The sequence below is a fragment of the Pipistrellus kuhlii genome, unplaced genomic scaffold, assembly GCF_014108245.1.
Source record: "Pipistrellus kuhlii isolate mPipKuh1 unplaced genomic scaffold, mPipKuh1.p scaffold_m20_p_19, whole genome shotgun sequence".
NCBI classification, from domain to species: domain Eukaryota; kingdom Metazoa; phylum Chordata; class Mammalia; order Chiroptera; family Vespertilionidae; genus Pipistrellus; species Pipistrellus kuhlii.
This window is the reverse complement of record NW_023425504.1, coordinates 8416849-8435193: the sequence shown is the minus strand read 5'-3', so window position 1 is coordinate 8435193 and position 18345 is coordinate 8416849. Positions and strand designations below refer to the sequence as shown.

General features: G+C 39.8%; 1 protein-coding gene across 9 annotated transcripts in view; it reads left to right on the top strand.

The window, feature by feature from the left end:
- The window catches only part of LOC118722093 (integrator complex subunit 6-like), a 61138-nt gene extending 57615 nt beyond the window's left edge, over positions 1-3523 (top strand). For 7 of the 9 annotated variants that reach the window (XM_036443469.2, XM_036443467.2, XM_045583493.1 and 4 more), the window contains 4 exons: positions 636-1007; positions 1873-1966; positions 2333-2673; positions 2898-3523. In XM_036443469.2, the coding sequence (XP_036299362.1) occupies positions 636-1007; positions 1873-1966; positions 2333-2435 (569 nt within the window). In that variant the 3' untranslated portion in view covers positions 2436-2673; positions 2898-3523. Of the gene's footprint in view, positions 1-635; positions 1008-1872; positions 1967-2332; positions 2674-2897 lie in introns of those variants that run through there. The other 2 variants (XM_036443471.2, XM_036443474.2) reach the window with 2 other exon arrangements.
- The last annotated feature ends 14822 nt before the right edge of the window (positions 3524-18345 follow it).

The following is an 18345-nucleotide window of genomic DNA, read 5'->3' as shown; positions in this document are numbered from 1 at the left end:
TTTTAAAAAAATATATTTTATTGATTTTTTACAGAGAGGAAGGGAGAGAGATAGAGAGCTAGAAATGTCGATGAGAGAGTAACATCGACCAGCTGCCTCTTGCACACCCTCTACCTGGGATGTGCCCGCAACCAAGGTACATGCCCTTGACCTGAATCGAACCCGGGACCCTTCAGTCCACAGACTGACGCTCTACCACTGAGCCAAACCGGTTTCGGCAAGCATGACATTTTATAGGTAAATTACAGAAATCATGACATCAAGTGAGACTTGCTGATTTAAAGTGTGACGTTTTATAGGTAAATTACAAAAATCATGACATCAAGTGAGACTTGCTGATTTTCAGTTTGTAAAGCATAAGCTGCCACTAAACCACGAATGCCAGAGATCTGAGAATATTAGTTGTATTGTCTTACTTAGTTTCTATATGTAATCATAGTGCCATGAAGAAAATAAAGTGGTTTAGCTGTATTATCTTCCTGATTTCAATTTGAAGGGTCTCAGACTCCATCTGGTAACATCTTCTTGCTTTATGAAACAACGAATTTCCTCAAAACTGAGGAGCATTGGGGTCTACCTGTAGAGCTGATATAATACACCTACCTCACAGCTCAGCTTCTTAATTTTGTTTCCAGATGCTACTGTTGCTCACGATGTCCATGAGGAGAAGATGGAAAATGGTCAAATCCTACCTGATGGCTTCTTGTCAAAATCTGCTGCACCAGAGCTTATAAATATGACAGGAGATGGTATTCCACCTAACCGACTGGATTCTCTGTCTGATGACTTTACTAGTCTAAGGAAAGATGTCCTGATTAACAAACCTGTTAGTAATGCACTTGTTGGAGGAAGCAAAAACTGCAGTGTCCCCGCAGATGATCAGAAAGTCTCAGTAACAACTTTCAGAACTGTGCCAAATACATTGCAGATAACTCCTGCTATGGCGCAAGGAATCAATGCTGATATAAAACATCAGTTAATGAAAGAAGTTCGAAAATTTGGACGAAGTAAGTAGTGAAAAAACATCTATAGATCACATAATGGGAGGTCCCTCTCATTGTAAAATTCAGAGTAGATTTAAGCTCTCTTGCGGTGCATTCTGGGGAAGCATTGGGTTTTCACATAATTTAAAGTGATTCTTCTTGCTTTAACTTTAAAGATGCAGTAAACCTTTCTCCCCCCCCCCCCTTACTTAATTGTAATAGTTTCCTTTTGCTGCTTTAAAAAGGTACCACAGACTTTGTGGCTTAAAACTATATTTTCTTACAGTTGTAGAAGTCAGAATTCTGAAATTATTTTCACTAGGTTAACATGAAGGTGTTGGAAAGCCAGCATTCCTTCTGGAGAATCTAAACAGAATCTGTTTCCTTATCATTTCCTATTTCTAGGCTGTCTGTATTCCTTAAATCATGGCTCCTTCCCTCATCTTCAAACCTCTATCCTCTGCTACTATCCTTATATATTTTCTCTCTGCCTCTAACTCTACTGCCTTCCTTTTAGAAGGATGTCTGTAATTATTTGGGCCTACATGCACAAACCTGGGTCCTCATCTCAAGATCCATCCCTTAATTACATCTTCAAAATAAAGTCCCTTTTACCATAATAAGGTAACATATTCAAAAGTTTGGGAATTAGGACATGGGCAGTGTTGGGAACCATTAGTCAGCCTGCCACATATGATTAATGTTTATAAGTGTTTCCTTAGTAGATATGCACAGCTGGTTTGATTTGAATGTTTAAAAAGTAAACTATAACTAACTTCTACCCCTGAAGAATGATTGCTTAAGGATGTGTAAAGAGTGCATTTTATTTCCCATTCACATTTTTTAAATACTGAAGGTTTTGTTTTTGTTTTTTTTAAAATATCTTCAGAGTATGAAAGAATTTTTGTTTTGCTCGAAGGAGTGCAAGGACCTCTTGTAGTCAAGAAACAATTTGTTGAATTTACCATCAAGGAAGCTGCAAGGTGGGTGTAAAGAGGAGCTTGTTCTTTCTTAAGCACTAAAGCCCAATACAGGACTGGGGGAGGAATAGGCTCTGCCATGCTTTGCTCAAACCCTGGCCCTCACTCATAGTTGAATCTCTTCAGAGGCATGTAGATATCTGAGTCCAACTCATTCATCCTATTCTGTGAAGCCATTTAGGCTCACCACAGTCTGAAGTGGGTTTGGGTCCTAAGTGGCATTGTTAGCACTTGCTAAACCCTATCTGTATATGAGGAGACATTTTTATTCTATGTCCATTGTCAGTTCCAATTGTATCCAGCATAGTGCCTTGCATATCATAGTGCTTTAAGTATCTATTGGTTAATATCATCCATCTTTATTTTTAGGTTTAAAAGACGAGTCTTAATCCAGTACCTTGAGAAGGCACTAGAAAAAATAGATTCCCATCACCTTCTTAACAACGTTAATCACATCAACAGCAGATCTTGATGTTAATGCAAAGACCAAGGCGAAAAAAAAGGACAAGTTTTCTGTGCTGTAGGATGGAACAAGATATTGTTGAAGCTTCCTAGAATGCTTTAGTCAAGGGAATTGCCTTCCACAAGCTAAGAAAAAGCTGTGTACATTTTTATATTTTATGAATTTCTAGCAGTAAAAGCTGGCTTTTGCCCTAAGAATTTTCTCTGAAAATATTAATTTGTGTTGTTTCTTTTCCCAAATGAGTTAGGTCAAGTGGTCGGCAAACTGCGACTCGAGAGCCACATGCGGCTCTTTGGCCCCTTGAGTGTGGCTCTTCCACAAAATACTACATGCGGACGCGCATGTTCAGTGCGATTGAAACTTCGTGGCCCACGCGCGGAAGTCAGTTTTCGGCTCTCAAAAGAAATTTCAGTTGTTGTACTGTTGATATTTGGCTCTGGTGACTAATGAGTTTGCCAACCACTGAGTTAGGTAATGCTATTCAGTAAACACTGTCGCCCCTACCACAGGTGATAAAGGTTCACTCATCTGGGCATTTCCAGAGTGACTAGGGCCCGCAATGTAAATAGAGTACTACTTGGTGCTCTTACTATGTCTTTTAGAAAGAATAGATGTTCAGAGTCCAACTGGTAATCTTGTGTCTGCTGAACAATGTTTTCAACAATTTCCAGCTGTGCCTTTTAAACAGTCACATATTCAGGACAGTTTGAATCAAAGAGTAAAAAAGCTGCTATTCGGGTAATTTATTTCTCTGTGGGAGGGAAGGCAGGGAGAGTCACCAAACAATCTACCTCCAACTCTCTTCTATTTTGTCTAGAGACATTACAAAGTGTACCTGAGGCTGCCCCAACCCCTGACATTTGTTCTTGCATGTGATGACAGTAAGTCTTCAGGTGGACTTGTGCATTTTGTGCTTTGAAAGCACTAAGGGGAAAAGTATGTATTATTTCCTTTAATATTTATATAAAGGTTTATATGGAGCAGTATTGTTACGTTTGTATTAATTTGAAAAAATATGCATACAAAGAGATTTTGACTTTGAATATATGAAATAAATTCTTTTATTGATTTTCACGAGTTTATTAATGCTAGAGAAATTTCTAGTTTTGTCTTTCTTGTGATTTGTTATTCCTTCCAGAAAAAAAGTACAGTTCAGTTAAGGTGTTAACATAAGGACTCAAACTTCAAATGTCACTCATAGAACTGAATGATGTTAGCGCAAATGATGTAGAGTACTCTGGAGGTCAATCGCTCTCCAGAAACACTAAAACACTGGGGAGTGAGGGTAAGGGGGAGACTATCAGAATCAATTTTATTGGAACTCTGGAAGATAGTCAAAAGTTCATAGCAGCCAAGCAAATGCTGAATCAGGAGAAAGGCCATTGAAACATGATAGGAGAGTCTTGTGGCATTTTCACTTGTTCTTGCCCCATTCCCCTCCTTGGCATAGCAGTGGTCTTGAAGATGGCAGCCTGCATTCCTAGTGTGGATCCCTGGTTCTTCAGGGAAGAGAGCGGACCTTATTCCCAAAGAATTATGTTTGTCTGTTTGAAGCTATCTTGGGGGCTCCCTGAAGGTTTGATAAAGGGAGATTGATTGCTTGTTTCACCTAACTCCAAACTCGCTTAAGGTGGAGCATCAGCTATATGGAGAATGGTCCTCAAAAATATTGAAAGGCAAGTAAACAAGCTGCTGCTGTTTATTAAAAAAAAATACAATAGACATGCCAAAATCCTGGGAGAAAAAATTGGGGAGTCAGATACTTTGGAGAATAAGGGCTTTGAAATACTCCCATGTATACCTGGGTTACTAGAAAACCATGTGCATGCCCTGGGAAAGACTCAGAGTCAGAAGAGACCTAAGAAGACTGAAGGTTTCACCTCTGCCTCATCTTTGGGCTTAGCACAGTGACAGATAGAACAACTAGTCAGAAGATCAATAAGGAAATAGAGGACTTGAATGACACTATAAACCAATGACATCTAAGGCATCTTCATAATATCCCACCCCAAAACATGAGAGTACATTCTTCTCAAGTGTTCATAGTATTCTCATATATTAAGCCACAAAATAAGTCTTAACAAATTTTCAAAGATTGAATCCATGCAAAATAACTTTTTTCTATAATGAGTCAAACTGGAAATCAATAACAGAAGTTGGACCCTCGACTCATACCATAAACAAACAAATAAATAAATAAAAATGAACAAACACCTAAATATATATTATATAAGCTAAAGTCATAAAAATCTTAGAAGGAAACTTTGTAGTGACCCTTCATGACCTTGGATTTGGCAATAGTTTTTAAAATATGACACAAAAATCATAAGCAAAAAAAAGAAAAATACAAGTAATTTGACTTCATCAAAATTAAAAGTTTTTGTACATCAAAGACTTTATCAGAGAATGAAAAGTCAACCCACAGGATAGGAGAATATTTGCAAAGCATGCATCTGATAAGAGTCTAGTATCCATAATATAAAACATTTGAAAAGATACATCATCAAAGAACATTTCCAATTGGCATACAAGCACATAAAAATATGCTCAATACCATTAGTCATTAGGGGCATGCAACTCAAAACCACAATAAGATACCATTTCACACCTACTAGGATAGTAATAAAAAGAAAAAGGGAAATAACTAGTGTCTAGGATGTAGAGAAAATGAGACCTTCATACATTGCTGGGAATGAAGTACTGATACATGCTACGACATGGATGAACATCAAAAGCATTATGCTAAGTGAAAGAAGCCAGACAAAATAGGCCACATAGTGTAAGATTACATTTATATGAAATATCAGGAACTGGCAAATCTATGGACAGAAAGTAAATAAGTATTTGTAAGGGGCTTGAGAGGTGGAAAATGAGGAATGACTGTTAAAATGGAATTTCCTTTTAAGATAGTGAAAAAGTTCTCGAATCAGATAGTTTTATGGTGATTGCACATTATGAATGTATTATAGGTTATTGAATTACACATTTTTGAAAGGCAAATTTTATGTGCTACTTACACAACAAAATGCTCTAGAGTAGTCCAGCTTCCATCTGAAGCCACTTTATGCTATATGGAGCAGAATGATTGCCCATCTCAGCCTTGCTCAAATTCCTGACATACCAAATTATGAGATGTAATAATTATTTTTTTAAATCACTAACTTATGGTTTCCAGATCCACATGTAAGGAGCTCAAAAGTCTACACTCCAACTCAACAAGTAAAAGGCTGAACAGACTGGAAAATCAACTCTTCTTAGATATGTAAGAGAAGAGAGAGCAGGGTAAACCATTGCCCCCAACATTGGAAAGACAAACAGACAAATAACAGGGAGTTATGACTTACTGAAGCAGAGACTCATGACCAGAAACCACCATGAGAACCAGTTTCAGGGTAGCAAAGCCTGAACTATAATGTACAAACTGCTTGATGCTCCGTGTGGACAAACTGAGAGAAAAAACAACTTTTGGTTGTCAAGATGTCAGTTCTTCCCAACTTGATCCATAGATTCAATGCAATTTTAGTCAAAATTCCAACAAGTTGTCTTGTGGCTATCAATAAATTGATTCTAAAATATATACAGAGAAGCAAAATATCTAGAATAGCCAACACAATATTAAAGGAAAAGAACAAATTTGGAGGCCGACACTACCCAACTTCAAGACATTATGAAACTATAGTAATCAAGACAGTGTGGTATTGGCAAAAGGATAAACAAATAGAGAAATGGAACAGAATAGAAAACTCAGAAATAGACCCACATAAAATAGTCAGCTGATCTTTCACAAAAAAAACAAAGGAAATGCAACAAGGCAAAAATAAATTCTTTAGCAAATGTTGCTGGAACAACTGGACATCCACATGCAAACAAAAAATGTAAACACAGACCTTACAACCCTCACAAAAATTAACGCAAAATTGGTCATAGACCTAAATGTAAAATGCAAAAGTATAAACCTTCTAAAAGATAACATAGGAGAAAACCTAGATAATCTTGGGTATAATGATGACTTTTTAGATATGATACTGTAAGCACAACCTAAAGTCCATCAAAGAAAAATTGACAAGCTGGACCTCATTAAAATTAAAGACATATACTCTGCAAAAGACATATGCAATAAATGACAACTCTCTAAAATATTCAAAGTATTCTTAAACTCAACAATAAGAAAGCAAATAATCTGACTAAAATAATGGGCCAAAGATAGCATATTTCACCAAAGATGATACACAGATAGCAAATAAGTATAAGATGTTCTACATCTTATGTCATCAAGGCAAATGAAAAGAAAGTGAGATACCACTACACTTCTAATAGAATGGACAAAATCCAGAACACTGGTAACAAATGCTGGTGAAAATGTAGAGCAACAGAAACTTTTATTCATTTCTGTGTGAATAGCCAACAAGAAATCAAAGACTTCAGTCCCACATGGCAAGAAATTGAATTCTGCCAAAAATCTGAATGAATTTGGAAGCACATTCCATCCTACATCTTCCAGATGAGAACACAGCTTGGCTAAAATTGTGACTTTGGCCTTTTAAGACCTGACACAGAGAACCAACTCAAAATTGTTCAGACTTCTGAGCCACAGAACTGTGAATTAAGAAATTTTGTGTTATTTTAAGCCACTAAATTTAGGTAATGTGTTACACAAAATAAAAACTAATACACACAGCACACACACATGGGATAAAGTGCGATAACTATTTTTCACCCAGGAATACTGCATGCTATATATTTCTGGTATATACCCTTCTTAATAAATGCTTTTAGATTTTTCTTCATAAATAGTTATTGCACTTTATCCCATGTGTTTTCTGCACTCATTGCAATGATCGCATGACTTTCCTCTTTTAATCTATTAATAAAGTGTGCTGGTTGTATTGCCTGTAAGCTCCAAATTCACTCCTTTTTCCTTGCTTTGTGAAAATGTTCTGGGTCCTCCCTTTAAAATATTCTCATGTGGCAGTGGTTAATAAGGATTGTTCACTAGATGGCAGCAGAGACAGGGAAAGGGAAAAGTTTTGCTCCCTAGTTCAGGTATGCTGTCACTGCTGACTCCTGCTGAGCACCAGGCTTCTCCACCACTGGGCTTGTCATCTCACGTGGCTTCTCCAGAGCCTGGCCAGTGCCGGGCATGGTGGCCAGGATCACTCCATGGACAGCAGCTTCCCTTACATCTTCCTTTGGCAATAATATATCCAAGTGCTTCTGGTGAGACATTTACTTCCCTGTGTACAACATTACTAGACACTTTAGAGGCAGATTTCCAGAAACTTCCAGAGGGCAGATTTCTAGAACGTTCCACCGGTATTGCACAATGACAACCTTATTGACATTCTGTGAATCTCTGCCAGGCTCCTCTAGCAAAGTGAGAACTTCAACACTGGGGGTGAGGATACTTTTCCTTGAGTGCTCTACCTCCTGTTTGGGTTACTGTGTCCCTTATTTCAGCCTTGTGCTGAGGCAATCTTTCCAGTGTGCTCTATCTCAGTCATGTTTTGGAAGGGGCTTTTCCTTGGGTGAGCTCTCTCAGCCCTGGGCAAAGGCATTCTTTCTTGCATGATATATCTCTAATTCCAAATGGTGGATTTCCAGCTTTTTCCACTGGTGTGGCACCTCAAAAACTCTCTGTCATCCATTTAGTCACACCTGGGCCACTCCAGCCAGATCTAGATTTCAACGTGTGTGTTTGTGTGTGTGTGTGTGTGTGTGTGTGTGTGTGTGTGTGTGTGTGTGTGAGGGGGTGGGGGGTGTTCTTGTATGCTTGCTCTAAGCAGAACTTCCATTGGTCATCAAGCTCAATATGAATTTGGTGACTCTTTCTGAGAGAGGGCTCTCACATGCGTGTACTACCTTAACCCTGCGTTTGGTGGCTCCTCGGGGGCTTTGTGGGGAGTGGGGTTATTGTTGAGGTGCTCTGTCTCAGTCCTGAAAAGGAAGTTGGTCTCTTTCAGTCCTAAGAAGGACACTATCTTGTGCACTTGATCTAAGTCATACAGAGGGATCTTTTTCTTGGGTGCACAATTTCAGCCCTGGAAGGAAGCCTACTCAGATGTCCTTTTTTAAAAATATTTTTTTCAATTACAGTTGATATTCAACATTATAATAGATTTAGATGTATCGCATAGTGATTAGACATTTATAAAACTTATAAAGTGATCCCCAGGAAGTCTACTACCCACCTGACACCAATATTATACACTGTATTTACTATGTTCTATTTACAACCCCATGCCTATTTTTAAACTGCTAATTAATACTTCTTAATCCCTTCACCTTTTTCATCCAGTCCACCAACACCATCCCCTTTTTGTATCTATGAATTTGTTTCCATTTTGTTTATTTATTTTGTTTTAGGCTTCACATGTAAGTGAAATCATATATAATAGTATTTGTCTTTCTCTGTCTGCCTAATTTCATTTAGCATAATACCCTCTAGATCCATCCATGTTGTTGCAAAAGTTAAGATTTCCATCTTTTTATGGCTAATATTGCATTTATATTATTTGGGGTTTTCATAAATAATATATTTATTTTAAAAGTTTTAAAAGAAGAAGTTGCCTGGGTTTCTAGCAGACATCCATCTCTCCCTGGCAGACAGAATCCCACTGCTTTTAACAGCCAGATGTTATGTGGGCTTCTCTTCCTGTTTCTGGTGCCCTGGGCAGCCTGGTATGGAGTTGAAATCCCTCACTCCTCAGGAAAATTTTCCCACTAAAGAGAAGTGCAAAGGGAGCAAATTATTTTCATGGAGCATTTAATACTAGCCAGGTCTTCTTCTAAAGGCTTTACATGTTTTAACACTTAATTTTCCACGAAGCCATAATATTGGTAAAAAAACAAAAAAACAAAAAACAAAAAACAAACACCAAACAAACAAACAAACAAAAAACAACTCAGGGACAAGTTTGGGAAGAAAATATTTGGGACTAAGAGAAATCAGTACTTGCAAAGATTCCCATAATCAGTGGGATGCCTTGGCAGTAGCAGTATCTTCCGCCAGGTCAAAAACAGTCAGCCTTGCCGAGACCCGTTTGGCTCAGTGGATAGAGCATCAGTCTGCGGACTGAAAGGTCCCAGGTTCAATTCCGGTCAAGGGCATGTACATTGGCTGCGGGCACATCCTCAGTGGGGGGTGTGCAAGAGGCAGCTGGTTGATGTTTCTCTCTCATCAACGTTTCTAGCTCTTTATCCCTCTCCCTTCCTCTCTGTGAAAAATCAACCAACCAATCAATCAATCAATCAAAAAGTCAGACTTGCGTAGCCAGCGTGGCTCAGTGGTTGAACATCAACCTATGAACCAGGAGGTCAGGGTTCGATTCCAGGTCAGGGCATATGCCCATGTTGCAGGATCGAGCCCCAGTAGGGAGCATGTAGGAGGCAGCCAATCAGGACATAAGTGAATGTGAAGTAAACCTGACTAATTAGTACAAAATAATGAGACATCACTGCACCCCTCCCCCCCCCCCAGAATGGTTGAAATTACAGACTGATTATAACGAGTGTTTGTGAGTATATGATACAATAATAACTATCATACATTACTAACTCAGATTCCCACATAGATGCCTAAGGACATAGTTAAAGGTTAGAAAGAACTTTTTCAAGCCTGAGATATAGAACTCAAGGAAAAGTAGCCCGCTTCTGGGTTGAAGCAGAGCATCCAAGGAGATTCCACCACCTAAGGCAGAGACAGAGCTCCAAAGAAGTCTCCTGTTATGAGGACCCAAGGAAGAGCAGCCAGTCCTACACAAGTGAGATGAAATGCTCAAGGAAATGTTCTGAACTAGAGCAGAGAAAGATCCTCCTCCTGTACAGAGATCAACCTTCCAAAAAACATAGTCTCAGCCACCTCAGATCTCAGACTGAACCCTGAGAAAGAGCCCCAATCAAGGCAAAAGTCCACCTCACCTATGGGTGAAGTAGAGCATCCAAAGAAAAGTTCCCCTCACAGGGCTTAGATAGAAAACCAAGAAACACGCCCACCCTTGATGCTGAGAGAAGCACCCAAGGAAGAATCCCCTCCCCAGCGCTAAGAGAATTATACAAGAAACCCTTCATGGAACTGAAATAGAGCGACAAGGACAGTCCCCTCCCCAACATCGCTGACATAAGTTGTGGGGGGAAAAAATCACACTGCTGAAACTGGTTTGGCTCAGTGGATAGAGCGTCAATCTGCAGACTGAAAGGTCCCAGGTTCGAGTCCGGTCAAGGGCATGTACATTGTTTGCGGGCACATCCCCAGCAGGATGTGTGCAGGAGGCAGCTGGTCGATGTTTCTCTTTCATCGATGTTTCCAACTCCCTATCCCTCTCCCTTCCTCTCTGTAATATAAAAAAAGCAATAAAAAAAGAAACAATGATCACAGCAAAACAGTACATTAGACACAAGGAAAATGCCTCCCTATTGGCGAGATCAGCACTCAAGGAAGTGTCTCTACAAAGCTGAGATAAATCATCCAGGAATAGTCCCACAACCTGGAAGAGACATTTTCCCGGCAGAGACAGAGCACCCAGGTCAAAGAATCCACATGCCAAGTGTTAAAATCCTGACCTTGTTGGAGGATCCTACCGTAGAAACAACTCAAAAAATGGAAGTCAAGTTGTGGTGCCTCTCTAGAAACAACTCCCTTTCTGGGAGTTACAACAACTACTACTGAGTGTTTGAGGGTGAGGTACCTGAGGAAGTGTCTCACCAAAAGACACTGAGATTTACTATTGCCTTAGAGGAGTTCCAGCTAGACACACTACCCTGTACCAACGGAGCTCTGGGTGAGCTATGTGAGATGCAGAGACTGATGCTGGAGATTCTGGTGCCCAGCAGGAGCCAGCTGTGCCAGCATCTCCCAAAACCAGGAAGCAAAATTTTCTCCCTGTAATGAATGTCTCTAGCGCCCTCTACAGATAATCTTTTGTATTAAGTTCCACAAGAAAAATTAAAGGAACCATAACCATTTTCACAGAGCAGGCTAGAAGAGTGATTTTGGAGCTGAGAGGAAATAATAATAATTATTAAAAACAAAACAAAACACAGCACACTAGTACTGTCTTGGTAGCTCAGTTGGTTAGAGCAGTGGTCGGCAAACTCACTAGTCAACAGAGCCAAATATCAACAGTACATCAAAATTTCTTTTGAGAGCCAAAATTTTTAAACTTAAACTTCTTCTACTGCCACTTCTTCAAAATAGACTCGCCCAGGCCGTGGTATTTTGTGGAAGAGCCACTCTCAAGGGGCCAAAGAGCCGCATGTGGCTCGTGAGCTGCAGTTTGCCAACCACGGGGTTAGAGCATCATCCCAATATGCTAAGGTTGCAGGTTTGATCCCCCAATTACGGGATTAGTGTCAGGGCATATACAATAATCAACCAATGACTGCATAAAGTGGAACAACAAATCAATTTCTCTCTCTTCAAAGCATTTGTTAGGAAGGTATTTACTGAAAATCTTTAAGACATATTATTCCTAGTAGTGAAAAATTGGAACCATTCCTCGCAAAATCAAAACAATATTAGATTCCCACCTTTGTCATTCTATTCAGCACTGCAGTACAGGAATTCCTACCTTGCTCCTCAAAATAGTGAATAGGCTGTTCAGACAGAGTGTGCTCTCAGACTGTTTAATTATGGACAAACCCCAAGAATGCCCTTTTCGAATAGTTGCCAGTCATGTTAAATAGTAATTCTCACAGGATAGTTGTGATTCTTGATTTTCAAGGCTATCATGAAGCAGAAGAGAGAAAGATGAGAACAATTTAAAACACCACAAATATTCCTATTATTGTGATTTAGCCATTTTTTAAAATTAACCCTATTAGGAATTTTTGCAACACTTTGGTTAATTCCAGAGTTCTGAAACTGTTGATTTTGACATTTGTCAGTGTTTTCATTGCTTTTCTTTAAAAATTCTTTTCAAGTACAGTTTAAATTTGTAATTAATTTGTATGTTTCAGGTGTATAGTATAGTAGCTAGACAACCATATACTTTATAAAGTAATCCCCCTGATAAGTCTAGTACCCACATATCAACATACATAGTTATTATAATATTATTATATTTCCTATGCTGTACTTCACATCCCCATGACTACTGTATAACTAACTACCAATCTGTATTTATCAATCCCTTCACCTTTTTCACCCAGTCTGCAAATTCCCATCCCCTCTGGCAACCATCAGTCTGTTCTCGGTATCTACAAATCTGTTTCTGTTTTGTTTGTTCATTTCAGATTATTAAATTTTAAAAAGTTTACTAAACCCAGTATCGGCATGGGCCTAATAATTAATTGTTATACACTAGAGGCCCGATGCACGAAATTTGTGCAAGAGCCTTGGCCCTGGCCCCCACCAGCTGCCACGGCCGGGGGCCTCTGCCACCTCTGCCAAGGCCCTCGCCCACTGCGGCTTTGTCCAGAAGAAAGGATGTCTAGAAGGACGTCCAGTCTAATTAGCATATTACACGCTTATTATTATACATTATATGTTGAAGTATGGCTGGACAAAGATTTCTGGAGAACAATTAGGCAATAACAATTGAAATAAAAAATACCCTTTGACCCAGCAATCTACTGCTAGTAATGAACAACATTGGTATAATCACATTATATGTACAAGTATGTTCAGTGCAATATGGTTTGGCAATAGAAAAATGTTTAAACATTTATAGCACATTCATACATCAGAATATCACAGAGTTATTTAAAAGGATGAGTTATTTCAGTATATACTGATACTGAAAGGTATTATAAGACAGATAGCAAAAAAGCCAGGTACAGAGGAGTATAATACCATCTGATTACATTCACATAAATTTTTTTTAAGTATGTATTTACTGGGAAATAATTTTTTTCCTAAAAGAATATTCAAGACACTTTAAGCTGATTATCATTGGAGAGAAGTATTAGGAGTAGAAAGAAAAGGGCAAGTTTTCATTTCATGCTTTCAGTATCATCTGATTTTTTTTGTCATATTCATCTATTTCTTATTTTCTCTTTAAAGAATACTTGATTAATGGTTATTTTATATATTCTTAGGTAGATTAAAATACAATCAGCCCTCAGTTCTCAAACATCTCTCATCTCAAACAATTTCGTTTTCAGCTGTTATTTACAGGGGGCAGGGGACTCTCTGTTTTAACTTTGGTTCTCCACCTGACAACGCTTTCACGTTATACATCAGCATGACAGAAAGCATCTCTCAGGCCACAAACAAAGAAGAAAATGGCCCAATAAAGTCAGTTTCCAGCTAACCCTTGCCTTGCTAATGTCTGCGAGTGAGTGAGTGTGTGTGTGTGTGTGTGTGTGTGTGTGTGTGTGTGTGTGTGTGTGTTTGCTTTTGTTGCTGGTGAAATAATTAGAGCAATTTTAAAACAAAGAGGCAAAGATGGCTGATGTTGTTAAAGCTGTGAAAGAAACAATGATCACAGGCAATTAAAGAGGTAGAAGAACTGTTGTTAAATTGGATAAACAAAAAGCAGTTAGCCAGTGACAGCATTTCAGAGGCCGATGGTGCCATATATGACTTCCTAAGATACCCCTGGAAAGAGTGCTGAAAGTGATTGTCTAAGGCCAGTAGCGGGTAGTTCGATATATTTAAGAAATGAGTGTTTGTTTACCCATTTAACAGTACATTAGACATATACTGTAATTAAGAAAGGTTAAAGCAGGGAATCATTTAGAAGTCTGTAACAAATTAATTCAATTTACATTCCTTCTAATGGGAAAAAATGATTTGGTTTTCAAACGAATCACTTCTCTAACAGCCTTCCAGAAGAAATTAAGTTTGAGAACCAAGATTCCACTGTACTGGTAGTGCTATTTTAAAAAGAAATACTTACAGATAAGTGCCAAGTTTTGCAAAACAGAACTTCCTTTTGGATTTTCATTAAACTTTAGATTTGCCTCCTAATGCTTTAATCATGATTTCCTGTTCAGTATAGAGTGACATTTTATAATGGCAGTTTGGCTATCTAACAAATTGTGATGAAATTATTAGACACTGTTACTCAAGGACCAAAATTATTATATCCCAAAGGTTATTTAACAGATTTATAAATAAAAATGAGATTATTCATTTTATTTTGACTCTAAAAAAAAAACATAAAGCTGCAATATAACATTACATATACAATAAAAATTAAAGTATCCATTGAATTTAGTAAAACAGCATCACACTGAAAAAAAGTCAAGCCCAGATGGTGTGGCTCAGTGATTGAGCATCAACTTATGAGCCAGGAGTTCACAGTTTGATTCCTGGTCAGGGCACATGCCCAGGTTACAGGCTTGGTCCCCAGGGTGAGGCGTGCAGGAAGCAGCCCATCAATGATTCTCTCTTATCATTGATATTTCTATCTCTCCCTCTCTGAAATAAATAAAATCAATTTAAAAAATAGTCATAAAGCTGAAACCAGTTTGGCTCAGTGGATAGAGTGTCAGCCTTCGGACTCAAGGGTCCTGGGTTCGATTCCGGTCAAGGACCCGTACCTTGGTTGCGGGCGCATTTCCAGCGGGGGGTGTGCAGGAGGCAGCTGATCAATGTTTCTCTCTCATTGATGTTTCTAACTCTCTATCCCTCTCCCTTCCTCGCTGTGGAAAATCAATAAAATATATATTTTTAAAATAGTCATAAAATTAACTCTTAAACTTTTCTGAGGACAGAGAAGCATATGAAAATTAAAAAACCAAGCAGCCAGGCCCGGAGCGGCCGGGCCCAGAGCAGCCGGGTCGGGTGCGGCCAGGCCCGGAGCAGCAGCAGCCAAGCCCGGAGCAACCAGGTCGGGAGCAGCAGTGGCCAGACCCGGAGCAGCTGGTTGTGGAACGGACCAGAGCAACAGAGGCCAGGCCCGGAACAGCTCGCTCCACACCTGCCCCCGCCCCAAGGTTGCCTCTCAGACATGGCTGGAAACTTTTGGGGGAACTTGAGGGTCTGCTGAATCAGGTGATGAAGGCTTAGATCTGGATGTGTTGAGTTAGTATAGTGCTGGGGTGTTGATCTGTGAGTGCCTTGTGTGGGGGCCTGGATGAGGTTGGTTGATCTATTTGGAAATGTCTTTTGTGTGAAGTGTATCCTTGGGCATGTGGAGGTATTATTGATTTGAGAAAATGCTAAGTAACTGATTTACTATCTGAAAAATTTAAAGTTCTGAAAGTTTAAGGTCTCTTGCCAAAAAGAGGTTTTAAAGCTAACACCTTAATTTTAATGGAGAAAGGGAATGACAAGACCTTCCCACCCAGAACAGGTAATCCAATTCCAACCAGCAGCTATTTTTAAACAATGTGTCCATTTACACTTGAATGGCTACACCTTTTGATAGCCTAAGGGCAAGTTTACATGTGAACAAGTTTGCTCTCAACTCCCAGGGCAGAAAAAAAAAAACAAAAAAAAAACACAAGGTTTAAAATTATTAGATTTTAAAATTTATTCTTAGAAGTGTAAAAGTTTATTAATTAAAAATAAACAACAACAACAACAACAACAACAAAAGAAGATTGAAAAACCTGATGAACAATAATAGCAGTTCATTGTAGTAGAGTCGGTGATATGGGAGGTGAGTGGACTGACTGTTCTGGGGGGGGGAGTAGGGAGGGAGGAAGAGACTGAACATAAACTGTGCACCTATGGATGAGGACAATGGGGGGTGGGGAGGGGGTGGAGGGTGGGGTGGGAACCTGGTGGAGGGGGGAAGAAATGAGGAGCCTTTGTAATAATATGAACAATAAAGATTGATTAAAAAAAAAAAGAAAGAAAGAAAATTAAAAAACCACTGCCCCTGCCGAAACTGGTTTGGCTCAGTGGATAGAGCGTGGCCTGCTGACTGAAAGGTCCCAGGTTCGATTCCGGTCGGGGGCATGTACCTTGGTTGCAGGCACATCCCCGGTAGCTGGTGGATGTTTCTCTCTCATCGACATTTCTAGCTCTCTCTCTCTCTCCCTTCCTCTCTGTAAAAAATCAATAAAATATATTTTTTTAAAAAAAAACAAAAAACCACTGCCCCAAACAGGGTGAAGGTGATACAATCATTTATTTATTAGACAGGGCAGGTCATTAAAAGAGAGGAAACATATTCAAAAGACTGTGCTTTTCTTATGTTATAGGCATTGATGCTCACAACAAATAACACTGCTCAATATGTCATGGAAACAGGCCACATACAGCCAAGAAGATGCTGTCATGCCACTGAAAAAGAAGCTACACTGCATAGAAAACAATCCCTAGGGGGTTACAGAGATCTCCAATTCACTGTTCTACATTTTCTGCAGCTGAGCCATTAGCTCATAGCATTTGGCTGGCTCCCTGCTTACTAAGAAGTGAGTCTTCCCATATTCTAGAGAGCTTTCAATAGTTTAGACTTCTGAATGTCAGTGAAATCAGTCATCTGCAGGCTGAAATAGCTTACATCACTATATTTTGGGGACTTACCCTAGGTCAGGGTGGGGACTGTCTGGCCCATGGACTGAGCCGTATAAGGCCCGTGAAATTATTTGGTCTGACCCTGTTAAGGCTTTGTGGGTGAGTTAATTAAATATTTAACCAAATATAGCAGGCTAATTTTTAAGTTGATAATGTTGAATGGCCCACGAATGATGTTATAAATATCCAAATGGCCCTTGGCAGAAAAAAGGTTCCCTACCCCTACCCTAGGTAGTCATGGACTGTCTCATAGTATAAATAAAATTTGAACTTAACCCATTTAGCACTGTTACAATGCACCCAAATCACTTCAGTTCTACGGTACATACTTATAATAAACATACAGTATATAAAAGCCCAGCAACCAAACTGCAGAATGACCGGTCGACCAGTCACTATGATGCATACTGACCACCAGGGGGCAGATGCTCAATGCAGGAGCTTTCCCCCTGGTGGTCAGTGCACTCCCACAGGGGGAGTGCTGCTCAGCTGACCAGGATGAGCAGCTGCTCCTGCAGTGGGAGCAGCCACTAGCAGGTCCAGGGTGAGGCCGAATCTCTGTACCTATCAAACACCTGAGACAACCCAGACTCTGGCCTGTCCCCACCAGCTGATGGAGGCCCTCTAAGGTATGTTCTAGAAAGAGCATGGGGAGCGGGCATAGGCAGATGGCAAGAGGGGACGTGACTGTGGACGCCCCGGGGAGGCTGTCCTGATGGTTGAGGATCCTGGAGCATGGCTGCCCTGAACATCCAGATGGTGTCACAAACCTGGCATCGCACATCAAGGACATTCACTGAGTGGCTTTGGGGTGCAAGCTCTCTGCCTGGTCCCTCCAGGACACAGAACATGCCTTTACCTAAGACATTACCCCGAAATATCAGCTCAGACTAATTCCTTCATTTAGCAGTCACTCAGAGGGCGAGTCCACAGCCACTCAGCTGACCAGGATGAGTGGCACTCTCACAGTGGGCCAATTCCCGCAGGCCACTCCCCTCACCAGTGCATGAATCTGTGTATCAGGCCTTTATTGGCCAAGATATGGAAACAGCCCAAATGCCCATCAGTAGATGAGTGGATAAAAAAGTTGTGGTTCATTTACAAATTGATTACTTGTTAGCAGTAAAAAGAAGGAAATCTTGCCTTTTGTGACAGCATGGATGGACGTGGAGAGTATTGTGCTAAGTAAAACAGGCCACTCAGAGAAAGACAAGTACCATATTATTTCACTTATATGTGCAATTTAATGAACAAAATAAACTAAGAAACAAAATAGAAACAAACTCACAGATACAAAGAACAAATTGATAGCTATCAGAGGGGAGAGGGGTTGAAGGGCTAGGTGGAAAAGGTGAAAGGATTGAACAAAAACAACTCATAGACACAGACAACAGTATGGTGATTACCAGAGGGTGAGTCGGGTGAGGGAAGATGGAAGAGGGTAAAGGGGGTATAAATGGTAATGAAAAGAGACTTGACTTGGGGCGGTGAACGCACAATACAATATAC